Source organism: Nuphar pumila, chromosome 13, assembly GCF_984573655.1.
Source record: "Nuphar pumila chromosome 13, dmNupPumi1.hap1.1, whole genome shotgun sequence".
Lineage (NCBI taxonomy): Eukaryota > Viridiplantae > Streptophyta > Magnoliopsida > Nymphaeales > Nymphaeaceae > Nuphar > Nuphar pumila.
Genome location: NC_143261.1, coordinates 73,267,977 through 73,289,351, shown reverse-complemented (window position 1 = coordinate 73,289,351; position 21,375 = coordinate 73,267,977). Strand labels below are relative to the sequence as shown.

Below are 21,375 nucleotides of genomic sequence, written 5' to 3'. Positions count from 1 at the left end.
TGGTGATTCTACCGACCGTTCACCAATTTCATCCCAATACACAGGTGATCTACATGGTCTTCCATACAGAGCTTCGAAAGGAGCCATGCCGATACTCGCATGGTAACTATTATTGTAGGCATATTCGGCTAACACAACATGCTTGTCCCACTCACCTTTCCAATCCAGCATACATGCTCGCAGCATATCTTCTAGTGTCTGGATAGTCCTCTCTGATTGTCCGTCAGTCTGGGGATGAAAAGCAGTACTCAGCTTCAGTTTCGTACCTAAGGCCTGTTGCAACTGACCCCAAAACCGAGAAGTAAATCGAGGATCTCGATCTGAGATAATAGAAACTAGTACTCCATGCAGTCGAACAACCTCTCTGATGTATAAGTCTGCTAAGCTCTCGAGGGATTGATTTATTCGTATGGGTAGAAAGTGAGCCGATTTGGTCAATCGATCCACTATTACCCATATAGCATCATGTTTCCGTGTTTTGGGCAAACCCACCACGAAGTCCATGGTGATTTCTTCCCATTTCCACTGTGGAATCTCCATTTGCTGCATCATCCCACCAGGTTTCTGATGTTCTACCTTGACTTGCTGACAAGTCAAACACTTCGAGACATAACTTGCGACCTCACGCTTCATTCCATTCCACCAATACCCTCGTTGTAAATCTTTAAACATTTTCGTGCCTCCTGGGTGTATGGTGTATTTGGACCTATGTGCTTCCCCCAATAGTTCTTCCTTCAACTTGGGATCACTAGGGACCCAAAGTCGCTTTTTCATCCAAATACTGCCATCTTCCTTGAGTGAGAAATGTGACTTCTCCTGTTGGGCTAGTGACTTCAATTTCTCATATTGGGGATCCTCTTTCTGACCTTCAATAATCTTTGTAAGGATCTCCGGATGAGCAGATAAATTAGATAACTTGATACTCCCCACGACATCTGAAAACGGTTTCCAATCCATGAATTCCTCCACCAAATTCCACCCTTTTGTCAATAGACTGGACAAACTGCAACCAGCTTTGCGACTGAGAGAGTCAGCTACCACATTTGCCTTTCCTGGGTGATATGAAATGGTAAAATCGTAATCCTTTATAAACTCCAACCATCGTCGTTGTCGCATGTTCAACTCTTTCTGGGAAAACAGGTACTTGAGACTTTTGTGATCAGTAAATACCTCGAATTGTTCCCCATACAGGTAATGTCGCCATATTTTCAACGCGAACACCACACGGCTGCCAATTCGAGATCATGAGTTGGGTAGTTTCGTTCATGAGTCTTTAATTGGCGAGAGGCATAAGCTATCACCTTACCATTTTGCATTAAAACACATCCCAACCCAGTACCTGATGCGTCGGAGTAGACCACAAAACCACCATGACCTGAAGGTAAAGCCAACACTGGTGCGGTGGTAAGCTTCTTCTTTAAGATTTGGAAACTCTCCTCACACTTATCCGTCCATTCGAACTTGATTCCTTTCCTCAGGAGCTTGGTCATGGGCATAGCAATCCGTGAAAAGTCCTGAATGAATCTTCTATAATAACCTGCTAATCCCAGAAAACTCCTGATATCACTGATATTCTTCGGTTGACCCCAATTTAATACAGCTTCAACCTTAGCCGGGTCTACAGCGACTCCGTCTCGCGATATGACATGACCCAAGAACATGACCTTCTCGAGCCAGAATTCGCACTTGGAGAATTTGGCGAACAACTGGTGTTCCTTGAGAGTCCCCAATACGATCCTCAATTGTTCACGATGTTGCTCTATGCTTTCTGAGTATACGAGTATATCATCAATAAAGACAATTACAAACGTATCCAAGTATGCTCTGAATACTCGATTCATCAAGTCCATGAATGCTGCAGGAGCATTTGTCAGTCCGAATGGCATAACTACGAACTCGTAGTGACCGTACCTTGTTCTAAAGGCTGTCTTAGGAATATCATCGTCCTTTATCCGAAGTTGGTGATAACCAGATCTAAGATCGATTTTTGAAAACACTTTAGCCTTTTGCAATTGGTCGAACAAGTCTTCAATACGAGGTAGGGGATACTTATTTTTGACGGTCGCTTGATTCAACATCCGATAGTCTATACACAGCCTCATAGAACCATCTTTCTTTTTCACGAAAAGAACTGGTGCTCCCCATGGTGATACGCTCGGTCTAATGAAACCTTGCTCCATCAACTCCTGGAGTTGTTTCTTCAGCTCCTCCAATTCTACCGGGGCCATACGATAAGGCGCTTTCGAGATCGGTGCCGTCCCAGGCACCAACTCGATATGAAAATCCACCTCACGCTGTGGAGGTAGTCCAGGCAACTCATCCGGAAACACTTCCGGGAATTCACGAACCACTTCAAGTTCTTCTAATGGTGTGACTTTCGACTCGCAGGAGAATACATTTACTAGGAATGCTCGACACCCCTGTCGCATATACTTCTGAACCTTTAATATCGATACAATTCGGCCCTTCACTGTAGGTCTAGAGAGTCGAAACTCAACCTTTGGCAATCCTGGTCGGGACGAAACTACTTTCCCTTGTCGACAGAGAACGTTGGCATAATGTTCATATAACCAATCCATCCCCAAAATGACATCATATTCAGTCATATCGAGCAAGATTAGGTCAGCAGGTAAGTTCTGCCCTTCAAGTACAATTATGACATCGGGGATGTAGTTTACACATATCGAATTATATCCTATCGGATTGTACACATATAATTCATGTTTCAGAGATTCAGTATGTGCACCAAGTAATTTTGCAAATTCTACGGATATGAACGAATGTGTGGCACCACAGTCAAATAGAACAAGTGCAGCACAGCCATTGACAAATACAGTACCTTGTACCAGATTTCCTTTCTCCAACTCTTCCGCAGTGGTGGCATATACTCGTCCCGGCACCCTCTTCTGTGCATTTTGCTGCGGTGTTTGCTGCGGCTGAGATGGTTGGTGTTGCTGTCCTCCCCCGGCATTTCGTTTCTGCATATCCGCCATCTTCTTGTGGCACTGACGGGCATAGTGACCCATCTTTCCACAGTAAAGACATGCTCCTGTGTCTCTAGGGCAAGGTTGTCCATAGTGGGACCGGTTGCACTTCTGGCACACCCGATTTTGTCCTTGTTGCTGCGGAGGACGATTTCCACCATTGTACTTTTGCTTCTTGTAAGGTGGCTGGTACTTCTTGCCACTGTGATGCTGCGGCGGACCGGCTCCCCGTTTCCCCGGTGTGTCTTTTTGACTCTTCCTTGATCTCTCCCATTCTTCATTCAGCATAGTAGCCACTTCAATGGCTTGTGCGAGGGTGGATGGCAGATTTATCATCACTCGTGGTCGCAATCCGTCCTTGAGTCCGCGGACATACCTAGTTGCTCTGGCTTTATCATTCGCGAACAAATTTGGGCAATAACGCTCCAAGGTCCGAAATTTGGTAGTGTATTCCACCAAATTCATATTTCCTTGTGTAAGCTCCAAGAACTCCTGATGCTTCTGATCACGAGCGTACTGGGGGAAATATGTCTCGAGAAATGTTCGTTTGAAATCTTCCCATGGAATAGTATCCACTCCAGCAAAGTGGATGGTTCGGGTTGTGTCCCACCATTTCTGTGCATCTTCCGTCAAGCGGTATGTGCCGAAGTCCGTTTGCTTATCATCAGGAACAGACAGAACCCGAAAAGCTCGTTCTGTCTCGGCAATCCAACTCTCAGCTAATTCAGGATCAGCCTTGCCTGAGAAGGTAGGCGGGTTCAACTTCAAGAACTTCTCATAGGTGATTGTGTTTGTATTATGCCTTTCACTTATGGCTGCGGCTAACTCCGCCTGATGGCGCATTTGAGTGTCCATGGTTTGAGCCAGATTACCGAGAGTTTCCATCACGAAACCCCTTTGGTCCTGCCATTCGTTCGCCGTGCTCGAACTAGCTTGGGATCGACGATACATCTAATAATCATTTCAATACACACAGTTTTACTATCTTTGAATTGTAGTGTCCATAAAATCATCACAAGTATATATCTAAACTTATATAGAAAACAATGCAATTATCAGGCCTAATAAAGTAAGAATGATAAAAATATACTCACAGAGCGATCTCAGGATGTGGCATGACCGTGATCCTTGATTTATTGTTCCCAGGCTCTGATACCATAACTGTAACGCCCCGAAATTTAACCCAAAATTTTTTTTTTCCAAGCGGAAACAACTAATAATTCTCGGGTTAAGCATTTCAGAACGATACAGGAAGGTAAAAGCAAACCACACCATTTATTTCCACTTCAATAATAATAAAATCCAACATCAGAGTTTTCACATTTAATCTCAAAACAAAAATCTCAATCTGAAAGTAAGCAGAACCGCCAGGGAACAATGGATCAAGTCTCGGTCAGCGCCTCATCCCGCATCGCTCATAGAACTACTCTTCTCCTGAAAATAATAGAAATTATAGGAATTAGACTACCACGTCTAAGTAGGAAAACTGTAATTATTCTTGCAAGTAGATCATGTGTCAAGTGTGATGTGGGTGTCGTGTTTGAATTACAGTCTAAACATAACCACATAAGGATTTCGATGCAATAGCAATCATAGACATATATCTGAATAGAAAGGTAGATTATGTAACAATTATACTTAAGCACAAGAAGCATTTTATGCAACTACAACAATTAAGTAAGGTATTAAGCAATTCAAGCAGAACTTACACTAACATGAACAACATCCATAATATGAATTCAATTAACTAATAAATACACAATTTAGGATGTCGTTTCAACATAAGCAACGAATATAAAACATGATGGAAGAGTAAGCAATTGTCTCTTTAATGACTCCCATACAGTGATACCTAACTGTTCTAGTTAGTGTTTATCTTTTCTTATCCCGCGGGTACACACGGGCCAAGGCAACCATCACAGAAGAGAATGTCCGGGGGTATATTACTCAGGGTTGTTTTATTAACCCGAACACTCTAACTGTGACTGAAATCCCAAGGGAGCGGCCAGTGACCGAGAGAAACTCCCAAAGGCCAAAACCAAAACAGGATGCATCCCTAACTTCTGCAGAAGAACATGGAACTACCACCTAGGACATATTGGTAGTCCGGGTCCCCCAACTCCGAGGACTGGGACCAACGAGTCACTTTAGCTCGAAACTAAAATTATGTCCCCGGAGTTTTGTACCACTTACCCTCTCCAAGGTAAGCCCGAATCTGAGTGAGTAAATCTTTTCATTTAGTTAACCTTTCAGGGTGTAGGAGCATTTTTCCCCAAACCTGCTACTACCACAGTCGTAGATTTCCGACCTTAGTCATTTTATCCCAGTGTATGAATCAACCCCATCATTTTCCATGTTGTTTTCATAAACTCACTCAGGGTGCTCCGGTGCCTTTAAACCAGTCAAGCACAAGAGTTAATACTTTAATTTTCTTACCAAAATAATTGAATCAAACCACGTACCTTCATTAGGTATCTAACCCATATCGCCCATTGAGCAAGGTTTCCCAACCAAACCCCTAGTAGAAAGGGATAACCATGACTTACTTAATCATTTGCCCATTTAGGTTACCACTAGATTATTTCCTTTCAATTCAGAATGCTCCAAGGAAAAGAAATTCACATACTCTGAACACGGGCAATATACAATGTCAATACATAACATTTCTTTGATATGTCTCACTCATTTTCTACATGAAGAGATCCAGGAATTGTCTTAAGACTTTAAAACTATCATTGGTGTACAACTGCTACTCTAAGGCGGAAGTTGGAATGTAAGAGAACTTGCAGTTTTATGGGGAATCTAAGCCAAAAATCACAAAGACTGTAAACCCATTCAGCCTATTACAGTAATACAAACACAGAAATTTCGTGCACAAGAGAAGTGACAACTAGGTATTATTTAGCTAGCATATTGAAATTCTAAAATCCAACATGAACCACTCCGCCATTCTACTGTATCCCACAAGTTAACTAAGTGATGCACAACACGCTGGGTTACTCAGAAAATAAAAGAAGGAACCAGAATTCATTCAGCAGCATGAACTAAACACATTTTTTTTTTGTTTCAGTTCAGCCACCATACAACATATACATCAAACAATGGTTTCAGCCATTCTACTGCATTTTATAGTATTGTTAAATATCAAACAGCATGTTGTGTTATACCGAAATAAAACAACAACTAGACATTCATTCCGAACCTATGGTGTGATCAAGATAACTCGGCTGTTAAATATCAAACAGCATGTTGTGTTATACAGAAATAAAACAACAACTAGACATTCATTCCGAACCTATGGTGTGATCAAGATAACTCGGCTGAACCCCAAAAAAAAAATAAACGAAAGTAACTATCTATTAAGTTCTTCCACAGGTTAAATCGTAGGGGCAATCACCACCCCTAAGTATATCAGGTGCACACGGTCATAACACCGAATTGATAAACATAAATAAACGATTATTTGAAGGTATGATATATTCATCTTTTAAGTATCCCAAAACAATTTTAGTGATGATTCATACAACATCAGACATAATTTGAAACGGTCATGCACATTTCAGGCTTGAAAGGATAAAAAAAAACACACAGACTCTTAGTTAGGGCTTTCAATACCAAGGTCAAGAAAAACACAATTCGAACTAGGGTTTTCGATTGGAAAGGATATAGATTTAACATCTAAATTTCATACTAGTTCACTAATCCGAGAATGAGGAATGAATCATCAACAAACACCCAATCGGTTAAAAGAAAAAAAAGAAAACAGTTCCCCCCCTTACTCATGGTAGCATCTATCGTAAAACCCTCTCCCAATCATCCCGAAACATAAAATACTTACAAAAATAAGCACAATAACCTACCATTATCCGGCGAGGTTGTTGCGGCATCCACTAGAGGGGTCGGTCGGCCTGGACAGCACCACTACCGGCGAGGTTGGCTCCTCACTGCAAGGCCTCGAGCTGCGGCTTGGGATTGGTGGGAGCTTCGAGTTTTAGAAAGGTAGAAAAGAGTGAGAGAGAGCATGGGACAGCGAGAGAGGGAGAAGGAAGGGTTTGGGGTCCCCCTTTGTAGGTGGGTGACCTTCCAAAAAGGAAGGAAGCCCGGCGGCTTCGGCTTCCCCCCTCCCATTTCCAAATGTTAGGGTTCAAAAGAACCCTAACCAGTGACTTATCGGGGGGTTTCCCCCTTCATTTTTATCGGGCAACCCCCTTATCGGGCCCCCCTTTGTATCCTTTTTACAGGGTGTGGGCCGGGTCCGGGTCCGGGTCCGACCCGCGACCCGCACTCGGGATCCAACCACGTGTTGGATCCGGGTCTTATTTAAAGATGTGGACCTATAGTTGGGTCCAAATCCCACCTAATAATCTATTTATATATATATATATATATATTATTTATTTTCTTATTTACGTATATATAGATATTTAATAGGTTTATATGTATAAGGGTATCACTTAAGTATGGTTCTGGATCCGAAACTTGGATCCGTGCCCAATTCAACCTATTTTACGCATAAAACATTAAAATTTTTAATGGAAAAATTTGCAGTTATTACATTCAGTCCTTTAACAAATCGAATTTAAAGCGACAGTAAGAAAATATGTCGTAAATCCATAAGTATCTAAATCGTGACTGATTTCATAAGACTGCAAGTTCGACCTGATTGAGATACCCCCTTCATATATATATATATATATATATATATATATATATATAGGTTCGTAAAACGAACGAAACCCTTCTGTTAAGGAAAAAGAATCTGAAATCCACCATTCCCCTTTATTTTTTTTTTAATTAGATGAAATCGACCAACATACATTAACACATGTATACTATGACTTATATATTTTTTATATATATATATATTTTTTTAAATGAGACCATCACTATCGGCCCACCAATTCTGTAAAGAAAACCCCCAAACCTGCGTTTATCGAGTCCAAGAACCGGGAACTCCCAGCCTGGGATTACTCAACATCAAGAAATTCGAAACCCAAACTGGGTAACCCAACAACAAAAATAAATAAAAAGAAAAGAACCCAATCTGGTTATTCAACCACGATAACCAAATATTCAAACTGCGATACCCAATATTACAATCGAAGGCCTCCCGATTTCGAGGGCCAGAGTCGAAAATCCCCAAATATGGGGTTAACCGACACTAAGGGTCGGAAACCCCCAATTCTAGGCAATACCCTAAACTCCAAAAATCAGAAAACCCCATCCCTTTTCTCCTATCAAAATTTTGAAATCCCCAACTATAGAGTTCCTGGGGAACCTCCCCTCAAACCCACGCATGGAATCGAACCCATGTTCGATCCCTCACCCGAAATCCAAGAAGCACCGTACCTTATCCGGTGATCGGAGGCTGGGGACGCGAAACAGGACCGACTGGCGTCGCTTCTTGCTGCTGCCGTGACAGGGAGCTCGCTGGAAGTCGGCGATGGTGGAGGTGGGTTGCCGCAGCTCGCCGACGATCTTCTACCCTCCGGCGCACGCACACAGACAGAGGGAGACGAGGAGAGATGGGGGAAGAGAGAGAGAGCCCAAGTGAAGAGGGCAAAACTCTCTCTCCAATCCCTTTTATCGCGGGGCGCGGGGTTGGTTACGCCCTGCGTAACCCCCCCTCCCCCTTCTGTTTCCCATTCAAGAATCGTGCCCTAGGCACGATTCTGTTTTACGCCCTCCCCCCCCCCCCCCCCCCCCTTTGTAAGTGAAATCGGGTCCGGGTCCGAGCCCGTGACCCGCGACGCTGGGTCCATTTTAATAATGGACCCGGTTTCGCCTACGAGTGACGGATCCTCAGTTGGATCCGATCCAACTGTGGGTTCGACCCTATATACTAAAGTTTATTTATTTATTTTCTTCTTATAAATACTATTAATTATTTATTTAAATATTATAAGTATAGTTTTAATACCCCATTGTGGGTTATTTACGCATTCTTTTATGGATCCGGTAATGGATCCGAGGCCCAAATTTTGAAAAACACCTGTTATTTTCAAATAAAATTGAATAAATAATTATCAAAATTGAGGTCATTACAACTACACAGGCTTAACCTGGATCAGGATCACAGCTCAGGAGGGGTATATTTAAACAATTTGTGACTTAACCCTTGTCGAGTACCTTTCACCAGTACCGGGTGAGGGACGACCAAGTCGAGAGGGAGCTCCCAACACCTTCATCCTGATGTACAGACTTCACTCATGAGTTCTTTAACCTGCCACCCCGCGGCTAATGTGGAAGCTTCCTCTATCTTCGTGGTTGGGAATGAGTAACCTTTCGTACTCAAAAAACTTGGTTTCATCAAGCCTGGAGTACCGCTTACCCTCTCATTGTAAGCTTCAATAGAATTAATGTTGACAACATATTATTTCAATTACATTAAATCTATTACTTTCATGCATACACATAATGAATCTATCACTAAGATTTAGGCCTCCAATTTGGGTACATAGATGCATGATTAAATGCCAAAAATGCTTTCATGCCCTGCATGATAATTGTGACACATTTTCTTTTCACATATGCATTTATTCACAGGCATTGAACATCATAATATGCATTCATACACAATCATGTACTACTTTACACTACACATGCACATGTAATTCAGTGGTAGTGTCTCATTAGTCATAAGCATGCAAGATAATTCATCATATGCCATGCTCATACAAACTTTAAGGCATACATACACCACATTACTGTTCACAATTCATGTGGTATGCACATTCATATGCAAGCATTCTTATAAAGAATCAATACTTTGCGCAGCTTAGCCGGTCTATCTCTGATTCAAGAACCGATGCAATATTACACCCTTAGGAACAAGCCGACTTACAATACCGAATATCGATTAAACATGACATGAATTATGTATTTGAATGCTTAAAGAACTGAAAACATGACTGAACCACGAAGGATTTAGCCCTCTACTACAGATTAAAACCATGCTAATCGTTGATTATACAAAAGTCCAAAAATAAACATGCATCACTATCTATTTACTTTTCCATGCGAACAAGACTATACATATTCTTTTTTGTTTTTGTTTCGGAAAACCAACAAATTCATACGTATACCAAGGTTGATCTAGTCTGGTTCATATCGAGGAAACACTTAGGAATGACCCAGGAATGGACCATCCCCTTGCATCACAACCATCGACACAAAAAAGGCCAAATACCCATACCCGATTTTTCCTGAGTAGCCATTTCAAAATCTTTTTCTTTCTTTTCACAAATAAAGCACATATATTTTTTTTCAAAACTAAACCGACCCAGCTTCTCTTGGGGCTGATTTGATCCATAAATGGGGTTTAATCAGAACTGATCTACGAATAAATCAACTCTTGACCCTACTCGCATCCGTTTCCAAAAAATCGATTAATCGCATAGGCCTGATATCCGCATCCGGCGCCTATATGACTTAACATCGCATCCAGATTATATTTTTATGAGAACCGACCAGTCCAAGGGACCGATATGGTTCCTCAAAGTCATATCTAGGTCTGATTCAATCTCTAAGAATCTGATCCATCGTTAGTTTTTGGAAAAAACCTCAAACCTATGTCGAAATTTAGAGTTTTTCTCAAAAATGTTTTTGGGTATTTATGGGATTAAGATCTATATCAATCCTAATCTCATTGGGACTGATATAAGTCTCAAATACAAATCTTAAATCCAAGGAATATGCCCATATGTATACAATTTGTAATCTACATGAATCGGATTAGAAATCCCTACCTCGATTTGACGAAAATGGTTGATGCAAAAATCGAAACGGTCAGCTCTTCGGCTTGTTTTGCACACCACCTAAGAAGTGTGACTACAACTCTATGATAACACACTCCTCTAATGAACTTCTTGACCTCCTAACCCAAGTGGAGGAAGAGGTGAAGAAAAGAAAGAGAAGAGAGAAAATGAGAGAGTAGATTAGGACCGGGGGGGGTTAAAATATGTAATCTCATAGACAACTCATATCTCATATGTAATCTCATAGACAGCTCATGTAATCCCTTGTAATGTTTTTCTTTCTTTTAGTTAGTTTAGTTCTAGTTTAAACCCAACTAGAACTCACTTAAAATCTATTTTTAGGACACCTTTAGGCTTCACCTTTTTGACTAGTCAAAAGGCCTTTTTGACCAAGTAAAAAAGGTGCAACTCCATGTAATGAAAAGAGGCGGAAGCACCAATAGAGCAAAAGTCACTCTTTAAGAGTGACCACTAGAGCCACGAACACAAACACCGAATGTGCACACACAAAACTCTCAAATATAGAAAATGACTTAAAGTCATAAGTTGAATATTATTGAAGAAAGGAAGAGAAGGGTGAAAAACCCATGCTTACAAGAGGAGAACACCTCCTCTATTTATAGAGGAGGGAGGCTCAAAGAAGGGACCACAAGGGGGCTCCCTTGTAGTCGTTGGGAGCCCCAACGGTCAGAAATCTGACCGTTGGAGCCCCAACAACTACAAGAGTGGGGCCCCTTGTGGTCATACAAAAGTAAAAAAAGAAAAAGAAAAAAAAAAGTAAAAAGGAAAAAAGAAAAAGGTAAAAATAAAAGGTACATTGGCTGTTTTACAAGAATACCCCTATCGGGTATTTCACTAAAAGAGAATATGTATATATTGTTAAAACATATGTAATAATACCCGATAGGGGTATTATGGTCATTTCACAAAGTACCCCATAGGGGTACTTATTTTGTTTCTCGTATTTCACTATTTTTTATTTTTATTTTTATTTTTATTTTTGTATTTTTTGGATATCGAAAAGGGGCCCCACAATGGAGTCGTTGGGGCCCCCAACGGTCACATATGTGACCGTTGGGGGCTCCCAACGACTCTATTGGGAGCCCCTTTGGTCTCCTCTTCTTATAAATAGGGGGAACCCCCCATGTATGTTATTATTGCTCTTGAGAGCTCCTCTTCAATAATAGTGATATTATTTTTCATGTGTGTAGCCTTTTTATAAGGCCCTTTGTATATCCCTTAGTGGATTTTCTCTCTTGTGCTTGTTGCATTTGTCCGTGTGAGACATAGTGAATGCTTTAGCATTCTTGGTTTCTTCCGCTTATTTCATTACATGGTATCAGAGCCATAAGATCTTCTAAAGGTAAAACCTTGTCTTTCTCTACTTCCTTTCTTTCTCACATCTTCCTTGTGTAGCAATGGAAGTCAAGATCGATCTATCATTCAAACTCAATGGAAAAAATTACATGATGTGGGCATCCGCAATGGAGAATAATCTCAAAGGCAAGAAGCTTTGGGGTTATGTAATGGGAACCGTTCCGGAACCCCAACTTAAGCTCACAAAGATGGAAGGAGATCAAGAGAAAGCACTTGAAGGCGATGCTCGTCTCAAGGCCATTGAAGATTATAATCATCAAATGGAAGATTGGGAGAGCAACCATGCAAAAATCCTTGCATGGTTTATGAATAATGTCGAACTTAAGGTATGTGCAAATATTGCAAAATTCCGCCGGGCAAATGAAGTTTGGTTTTTTATGAAGGGTATGTTTACCCAAAAGGATCTTGCAAGAGCTTATTTCTTGCAAGAAAAAGTAAGAACCACAAAACAAGGTGACATGAGCATACAAGATTACTATAGTGCTCTAAATCCTTTGTGGGATGAATTGGCTCTTTTAGAGCCTAAATGGGTATCTATGGAGGATGTGGTTCTAAGACAAAAACAAATGGAACAAGATAGATTGTTTCAATTTTTATTTGGGCTTCGTCCCGAATTTGAACAAGTGAGATCCTCACTTCTCCATAGATCCACGTTTCCTCCCTTAGAAGAAGCTATTGCCGAGATTACTCAAGAAGAGACTAGGCATAGCATGGGTAAAAGCATAGAGGAAGTTCTTGCCGTATCTAAACCCGGCAATCATGTTAAAACATACAAACCACCTCATTTTGGTAAGCAAGGGAGTGGTGGAAGAAAAATGATTATATGTCACCATTGTTAGGAGCCGGGACATATTAAACCCGTTTGCTCAAAGCTAAATGGGGCATTCAAGCCAAAGGTGGCTTCCGTTGAAGAATCCACCACCAAAGAAGATGACGGCAAGAACGGGGATCTCAAAGACACTCTTGGACAAATCTCCTTGGCTCTTCAACAAATCTTAAAGGTCACTTCTTCCACCTCCGGTGCCGCCATTGCCTCATCATCACCTCCCGGTACGTACTCTTGGATTTTAGATTCCGGAGCTTCTTTTCACATGACCCCTCATGAAAATGCATTAACCAATGTGCACACCAATTCAAAAATGTCTTGTGTCTCTACGGCCGATGGAACTTTTCTCAAAATAAATGGTGTTGGAACTCTTGATTCTAAAAATGTTCAAAATTTCCTTGTTCCAAAAGTTAGAATAGTTCCAAAATTAAATCTTAACCTCTTTTTCGTTTCTCAAATAGCCGACCATGGATGTGAAATATCTTTCTCATCCCAAGGGTGCTTTGTGCAGGATCTTCGGTCCGGGAAGCGGATTGGGCAAGGCCATAGAAAGGGAGACCTTTATTTTATGGATAATTTAATGTTTCCAAATACCTCATTTTGTACTTATGTCCAAGACAAAAATATTGAAACTTGGCATAAAAGGCTTGGACATCCAAGTTACTCTAAAATGTATCTTTTTCCTTTTGGACACAAGTTTTGTAAAGAAAAAGATATCAATTGCAAAGATTGCATTTTTGGCAAAATGAAGTCTACTCCTTTTCCTATTAGATCCTTTGTGACAACAAGACCTTTTGAATTGGTGCATTCCGATGTTTGGGGGCCATCTCCGGTTCTATCTAAAGGTGGTTATTCATATTATGTTACTTTTATTGATGATTATACTAGATATGTATGGATTTATTTTCTTAACTTTAAATCGGAAGTTTTTAACGTCTTTAAAGAATTCCATGCAAAAATTCAAAATCAATTTCAAAGTCAAATATCCATTCTTAGATCCGATTCGGGTGGAGAATACTTATCAAATGATTTTCAAGCATATCTAAAACAACATGGCATTTGTCATCAAAAATCTTGCCCAAGAACTCCTCAACAAAACGGTCTAGCGGAAAGAAAACATAGGATATTTTGGAAACCACTAGATCCTTACTCATTTCTAAAAATATTCCTAAAAATTTTTGGGCCGAAGCCGTGTTAACCTCCACCTATTTAATCAATAGGATGCCATCTTCAAAATTGAATAATATCTCTCCTTATGAAAAACTTTTTAATATGACACCCGACTACAATTGTCTTCGGATTTTTGGGTGTAAATGCTTTGTTCTTTTACATAAAAGAGATGAATTGTCACCTAAAGCAATAGAATGTGTATTTTTAGGATATGGTGAAAATCAAAAAGGCTATAGATGCTTTGATCATAAAAACAATAAGTTATTTGTCTCCAAAGATGTAACCTTTTTAGAAGATGAAAATGGATTTGACATATTGGAAAAATCAAATGAAATTGATTATATGTTTATCAATGATCTTTTAGAAGATTCAAATGATGACTCTTTTAGTCATCCGGAAATTTTAGAAAATACTCATGATTCTCATGATGATGATGTATCACCAACTAATGGTGACAATCTCCAAGTATACACTCGGCGTGAGGAAGCCCAACCTATTAGTGCTTTAGAAAAATTCTTGCGGCTTAATGAACCCCTAGAAGAAACCTCCCTTAGGCGTTCTTCTAGAGAATCAATTCCACCTAATAGGTTTGTCTCATATGAAACTCTTTCACCTAAATATAGAGCTTGTCTAATAGCCTTGCATTCTTACTATGAACCCTCCCATTATAATCAAGCAAAAAGTATACCTCATTAGGTTGAAGTAATGAAAGTTGAACTAGATGCTTTAAATAAAGCTAAAACTTGGGAAATAGTTCACCTTCCTCCAAATAAGAAAGCTATAGGATGTCGATGGGTCTACAAAGTCAAAACAAAAAGTGATGGTTCCCTAGAGCGCTATAAAGCTAGATTAGTTGCTAAGGGATACTCACAAGAATATGGCATCGATTATGAGGAGACTTTTGCTCCCGTGGCTCGCATGACAAGCGTTAGAACTTTAATTGCGGTAGCATCATCTAAGAAATGGCCTATATTCCAATTAGATGTTAAAAACGCCTTTCTTAATGGTCAGTTGAATGAAGAAGTATATATGGATCCTCCGTCGGGAATCAGTGTTAACCAAGGTCAAACCCTTCGGTTATTAAAAGCCTTATATGGTCTTAAACAAGCCCCTAAGGTTTGGTATGATAGATTTAGTGCTATCATGTTACAATTGGGATTTCGCTCATGTTATACTGACACTGCTCTTTTTGTTAAAAATGCAGGTAATAGTATCATCATCCTTCTGCTTTATGTTGATGATATGATCATCACTGGCAATGATGAAAGCGGTATTCTTAAAGTTAAAAATATGTTAAAACATAATTTTGATATGTCTGATCTGGGTTTTCTCAGGTACTTTCTTGGTATAGAAGTTGCATACTCTCCTCGAGGGTATATACTGTCACAGATGAAGCTTGCTGCAGACATATGCTCCAAATCTGGGATTTCAGATGATAAAAAGGTGGAGACTCCCGAGGTTATCAATGCTAAACTACGACTGGAGGATGGAGTTCTGCTGGACGATCCTACGCCCTACAGGCAACTCATAGGCTCCCTCACCTATCTGACTATCACCAGGCCCGATATTGCTCATGCTGTGCACTCTGCAAGCCAATTTCAGCATGCTCCTACATCTGTGCATATGAGTGCTGTGCTCCGGATCATTCGATATATTAAAAATACTTTGACTAAAGGGCTATTCCTATCCTCAATCTCTTCCTTAGATTTACTAGCTTATACTGATGCTGACTGGGGAGGAAACCCAAATGATCGAATCTCAACTACTGGCTTTTGTGTGTTCCTAGGAGATTCGCTAATTGCTTGGAGGTGCAAGAAACAGCAGAAAGTCTCATTGTCTTCTACTGAAGCAGAATACAGGGCTATGGCAACCACTACAATGGAGCTGGTGTGGCTTCGAAGTCTTCTTCAAGATATGGGAGTCGAAATTACCGGGGCTTCGAAGCTTTGTTGCGACAACAAAAGTGCTATCTACATTGCCAGCAACCACACTTTCCATGAGAGGACGAAACATATTGAAATGGATTGTCATTATGTACGTGATGAATATCTTCGTGGGACAGTAACACTGCCATATGTCACTTCAGAATATCAACTTGCTGATTTCTTCACCAAAGCCCTGCCTGCTCCTCGCTTCTTGTTCCTCCTTGGCAAACTTTCGGTCATTCCCCCGTAAAGTTTGAGGGGGGGTGTTAAAACATATGTAATAATACCATAATACCCGATAGGGGTATTATGGTCATTTCACAAAGTACCCCATAGGGGTACTTATTTTGTTTCTCGTATTTCACTATTTTTTATTTTTATTTTTATTTTTATTTTTGTATTTTTTGGATATCGAAAAGGGGCCCCACAATGGAGTCGTTGGGGCCCCCAACGGTCACATATGTGACCGTTGGGGGCTCCCAACGACTCTATTGGGAGCCCCTTTGGTCTCCTCTTCTTATAAATAGGGGGAACCCCCCATGTATGTTATTATTGCTCTTGAGAGCTCCTCTTCAATAATAGTGATATTATTTTTCATGTGTGTAGCCTTTTTATAAGGCCCTTTGTATATCCCTTAGTGGATTTTCTCTCTTGTGCTTGTTGCATTTGTCCGTGTGAGACATAGTGAATGCTTTAGCATTCTTGGTTTCTTCCGCTTATTTCATTACATATATATACATATATGTATATATATACTTATATATATACAGATGTATATATATAAGTATATGTATATATATATATATACATATATATATACATATTTTAACACTCCAAGGGAGCCGTTGGGAGTCCAATGACTCCCTTGAGGCTCCTCTCCCCTTCTTCTATAAATATGGGGTTGTTTCCCCTTGTAAAGCATTCTTTGTTCTTTGTTCTTATGGGAGTTCTCTCCCAAGTTTATGAAATTTTGTTCTTCATTTTATGTATACCCTTTTTTGGGTATTGTGTATGAGTGTGAGCTCTTTTGTGTGAATGCCTTTGTTTCATAAATCCTCTTTGTGAGTGTTGAAGAAACAATCCTTGTTAGGGATTGCTACATTCTTTCATGGTATCAAAGCAAGGTTGATAGAAGCCATCAGTCTGGAGTTCTTCTTGTGCATTGGGAAGCATGCCATTCCTTTTTTCTCAAAGGAAAGAAGCCTCTTTGAAAGGCTAGTTGTGTGAAACCTTGGAAGCTTGGAAGATTAGATATTTTTTGCTTTTTGTGGTGGTGTATTTCTCTATTTTTCTTTCCTTCTTCTCCTCTTCTTCCTTTCTTAAGCTTGTAAAATGGATGACAATGATAATGTCACCATTAAGCCCATAAAACTCAATGATTCTAACTATGTAACATGGGCTTCTATCATGAATCACCTCATTTGGGGAAAGGGGCTATGGGGATTAGTGGATGGAACCGATGAGGAACCTAAACTAATGCTCACTAAAGAAGAAGGAAAAGAAATACCTCTTTCGGAGGTAGAAAAAGTTAAAGCCGTTTTCACTTATGATAAAAAGTGGAAAGAATGGAGAATGGGTCACGCCAAAATTATGTCTTGGCTCATTTCTAGTGTGGATATAAAGAAATGTTGTCCTACGAAGTTTGAACGCGCTAATGATGCTTGGGACTATCTCAAGAGAATGTATTCTTTTAAAGATGTTGCCCATATATGTAATCTTCAAGAAAAGGTTCGCAATATGGTTCAAGGAGATAAAAGTATTAGAGAATACTATAATAGTTTGTCCGAGCTATGGGAAGAATTGACTCTCGTTGAACCAAAGTGGCATTGTCCACAAGATATAGAGCTTCGCCAAAATCAAATAAATGCGGAACATTTTTTTTAATTTATTAATGGTTTAAGATCGGAATTTGAGACAACCAAGTCCGCTCTTCTTCCTCGAGGGAAGGTTTCCTCTATTGAGGACACAATTGAAGAATTGAGTATGGAAGAAAACCGACTGAAGAAAAGAATCTCAAAAAATGATGATGACTCAGTTTTAGCTATTTCAAGACTAGGGAATCATGTTCGTCCATATAAACCTCCACATTTTGGAAAAACATATGATGAGAAATACGGAAGTAAGGTGGAAAGAAAATAAGTAATTTGTTATTATTATCGTGAACCTGGGCACGTCAAGACGTACTGCCCAAAGTTAAAGAAGCCTTATGAAAAGAAGGTTGCTACTGTTGAAGCCCAGCAAGAGACAAAAGAAACATCTATTGGAAGCATGTCATTATCTCAGATAGTGGAGGCACTTCAACCACTTCTTAAAGGAGCTTCCCCATCTACTGGAGTTGCGGTCTCTTCAGTAAGCATCTCCGATCCAGGTAAACCTCTTTGGCTTCTTGATTTTGGTGCATCTTTTCATATGACCCCTAACATAGAATTATTGTCTCAATATCATAACTCAAGTGGTTCAAACGTTTTGACTGCCGACGACACTTTTCTTGAGATTAAGGGAATAGGATGTTTTGAAAATTCTTCTCAAAACTCAAACAAATTTCGTGTTCCAAAAATCAGATATATACCCAAACTTAATTTAAACCTTTTATCCGTATCTCAGTTAACTGATCGTGGGTGTAATGTTTCCTTCTCCTTTCGTGATTGTCGAGTACAGGATCACTAGTCAGGGAAGCTGATTGGGGAAGGCCATAGAGAAGGAGGCTTGTACTACATAGATTTTTTGGATTTTCCCAAGAGCACATTGTGTTGCAATGTTCAAAAGTTGGATTTGAATCTTTTGCACAAAAGATTTGGACATCCTTGTATATCCAAGATTCAACACATTCTGAACATGAAAAATTTTGTAATTTTTAAACTTTTACATGTGAAAATTGTATTCTTGAAAAAATGAAAAGATTACCTTTTCCGGAAAGAACTTTTGTTTCTATACGACCACTTGAGTTAATTCATTCTGATGTCTAGGGTCCTGCACCAATTATATCAAAATGTGGGTTTGTTTATTATGTTATCTTTGTAGATGACTTTACACGACACACTTGGATTTATTTTCTTAAACATAAATCCGAAGTATTCTCGCATTTTAAAATCTTTCATAATATGGCCAAAAATTAGTTTAAAGAGGTCATTTCAATATTTCGTACCGATTCAGGGGGAGAATTCCTATTAAAGGAATTCAAAGATTATTTAAATCAATATGGAGTTATACATCAAAAGTCATGTCCCTACACTCCTCATCAAAATGGCCTAGCTGAAAGAAAGCATAGGCACATTATTGAGACAACAAAAACCCTCCTCATATCACATCAAGTACCAAAAAATTTCTGGGCTGAAGCAGCCTTAACTGCTGTTTATTTCATCAATAGGATGCCCTCTTCGTCGTTAAACAATATTTCTCCAATCGAAAAGCTTCTTAAACAAATTCCTGATTACTCCAGGTTAAGGGTATTTGGGTGCAAATGTTTTGTATTCTCAGATAAAAATGATAAGCTTTCTTCTCGAGCTATTGCTTGTGTCTTCTTAGGATATGCAAGTCATCAAAAGGGTTATAAATGTTTTGACTTTAGAGATAATAGATTATATGTCTCAAGAAACGTATTCTTCTTAGAAAATGAAAGTCCATTTGAAACCAAAACATCTGCTTCAAAAGCGCCACTAAAGGTCTTTTTTGACGCTGGACGACCCTGAGCGTCCATCACGCGTGCGCGATGGATGCTCAGTGCGCGTCCATTGGGTCAGGCACCAAAAGTGGTCAGGCACCTACCCCCTATATATATATATATATATATATATATATATATAAAGTCCTGGTTAATATGCGTCACAGGGATCTTTTTCCTAAATTCTGTTTTTCATTCAATCTTGCTGCAATTATATTGTGCAATATATGTGATATATATGTATCACACATGTTCATGATACTCGATGAGAAGAAGCTATCATTTCTGTACTCTTTTGTTCACTTTTTGCATTGGTTTTATGTTCAGGTGGCTGAACGGGCCTTGTTCTTGTGGAACAATGATCACATCCTCAACTTGATAACCCAAAACCGCAAGGTTATACTCCCCATCATCTTTCCAGCTCTGGAAAGAAACACAAGGTCTCATTGGAATCAAGCTGTTCAGAGCCTTACTTTAAATGTTAGGAAGATATTTTCGGATGTTGACCATGAACTCTTCAAAGAGTGCCTCCTTAAATTTCAAGAAGTTGAATCAAAAGACGGGGAGATTCAACAAAAACGGGAGTCTGCATGGAAGCGCTTGGAAGAAGTTGCTGCATCCAAAGCCATTAGCAATGAAGCCGTTCTTGTTCCAAGGTTTATATCTTCCATTAACATATCAGGTACTAGTCCGAGGGCTACAGCTGGGGGTTGATCTTCTACAAAATCAATATTAAAGGACTTTTAAATCAAGGTGAACTGATGCCCACTGATTGCTCCATGTGATCCTGAATTACCCACTTGCTTTGGAAAGAGCGGACGGTATTAAATTCTTTGATTGAGCTTCCTTTTCTTCCCCTTTTATGTCTTGTAACACTGGAAGTGTATCATTAACAGATTGTTATAGAGGTAGTTCTCCAGTGGATGGTTGTCCGAATGATTTATTATATGATGATGATGGAAATTAATTGAGGCTCTACTTATGTTACTTTTGATATCTGTGGGGCTTTAGTTTGTTGTGTTAGTCATTTATAAGAGCAACAAAATGTAGAATGTACTTTATGGACATGACGTATTATGGTATATTGGATCATACTTTGATGTTTTGGTCATCAGAAACAATCTCAGTATAGCTATTATTCTCGTCACTCCCATGGGTTTCATGAGGATAGCCTAGTGGCATTCCTTTACCAAAAAGCATGGGCTCTTGTTGATTGTTTTTCAATAAGGGACAGTGTTAGTCCGTTGATACCTCATTTTTCTCATCAGCCTCATTGAGAAGTTTTGATGGGTTAAGCTGAAAACATGAAAAAATGGAGACAACCTTGTAAAGGAGCTGGAAAAGTTCAAAAAGTTTAACTACGTGAATGACAATTTGTGATGTTAAAATACGGGATACGTGATGGAAAATAAGAACCAAGTTAATCCTGCAAATGCACCATGTGTTTACGACAACTACGTGCTGGAAATCCGGATTTGGTAATGTTCGTAAATAGAGATGGGAAGTGTCCTATATTTGTGCTAAGTCCTTTTCAATGTGCAATGTTTACTTGAAAATATCTGTATTTCATTGGGATCCAAGGCCACAAGATGGATCGTCTCTCTTTGAGTTTAAATGAATGTAAAATGACTGTATTGTCTTTGTAAAATTGCACATTCTTTAAAATGTCTCACAA

General features: G+C 39.6%; 1 protein-coding gene across 1 annotated transcript in view; it reads left to right on the top strand.

Annotated features, from left to right (window-relative positions):
• LOC149818707 (serine/threonine protein phosphatase 2A 59 kDa regulatory subunit B' gamma isoform-like) overlaps nt 1-20,693 on the top strand; it is a 130,928-nt gene extending 110,235 nt beyond the window's left edge. Inside the window, exon 2 of the mRNA XM_089985862.1 lies at nt 20,028-20,693. Coding sequence (XP_089841988.1) covers nt 20,028-20,414 — 387 coding nt within the window. The 3' untranslated portion in view covers nt 20,415-20,693. The remainder of the gene's footprint in view (nt 1-20,027) is intronic.
• Nucleotides 20,694-21,375: the final 682 nt, after the last annotated feature.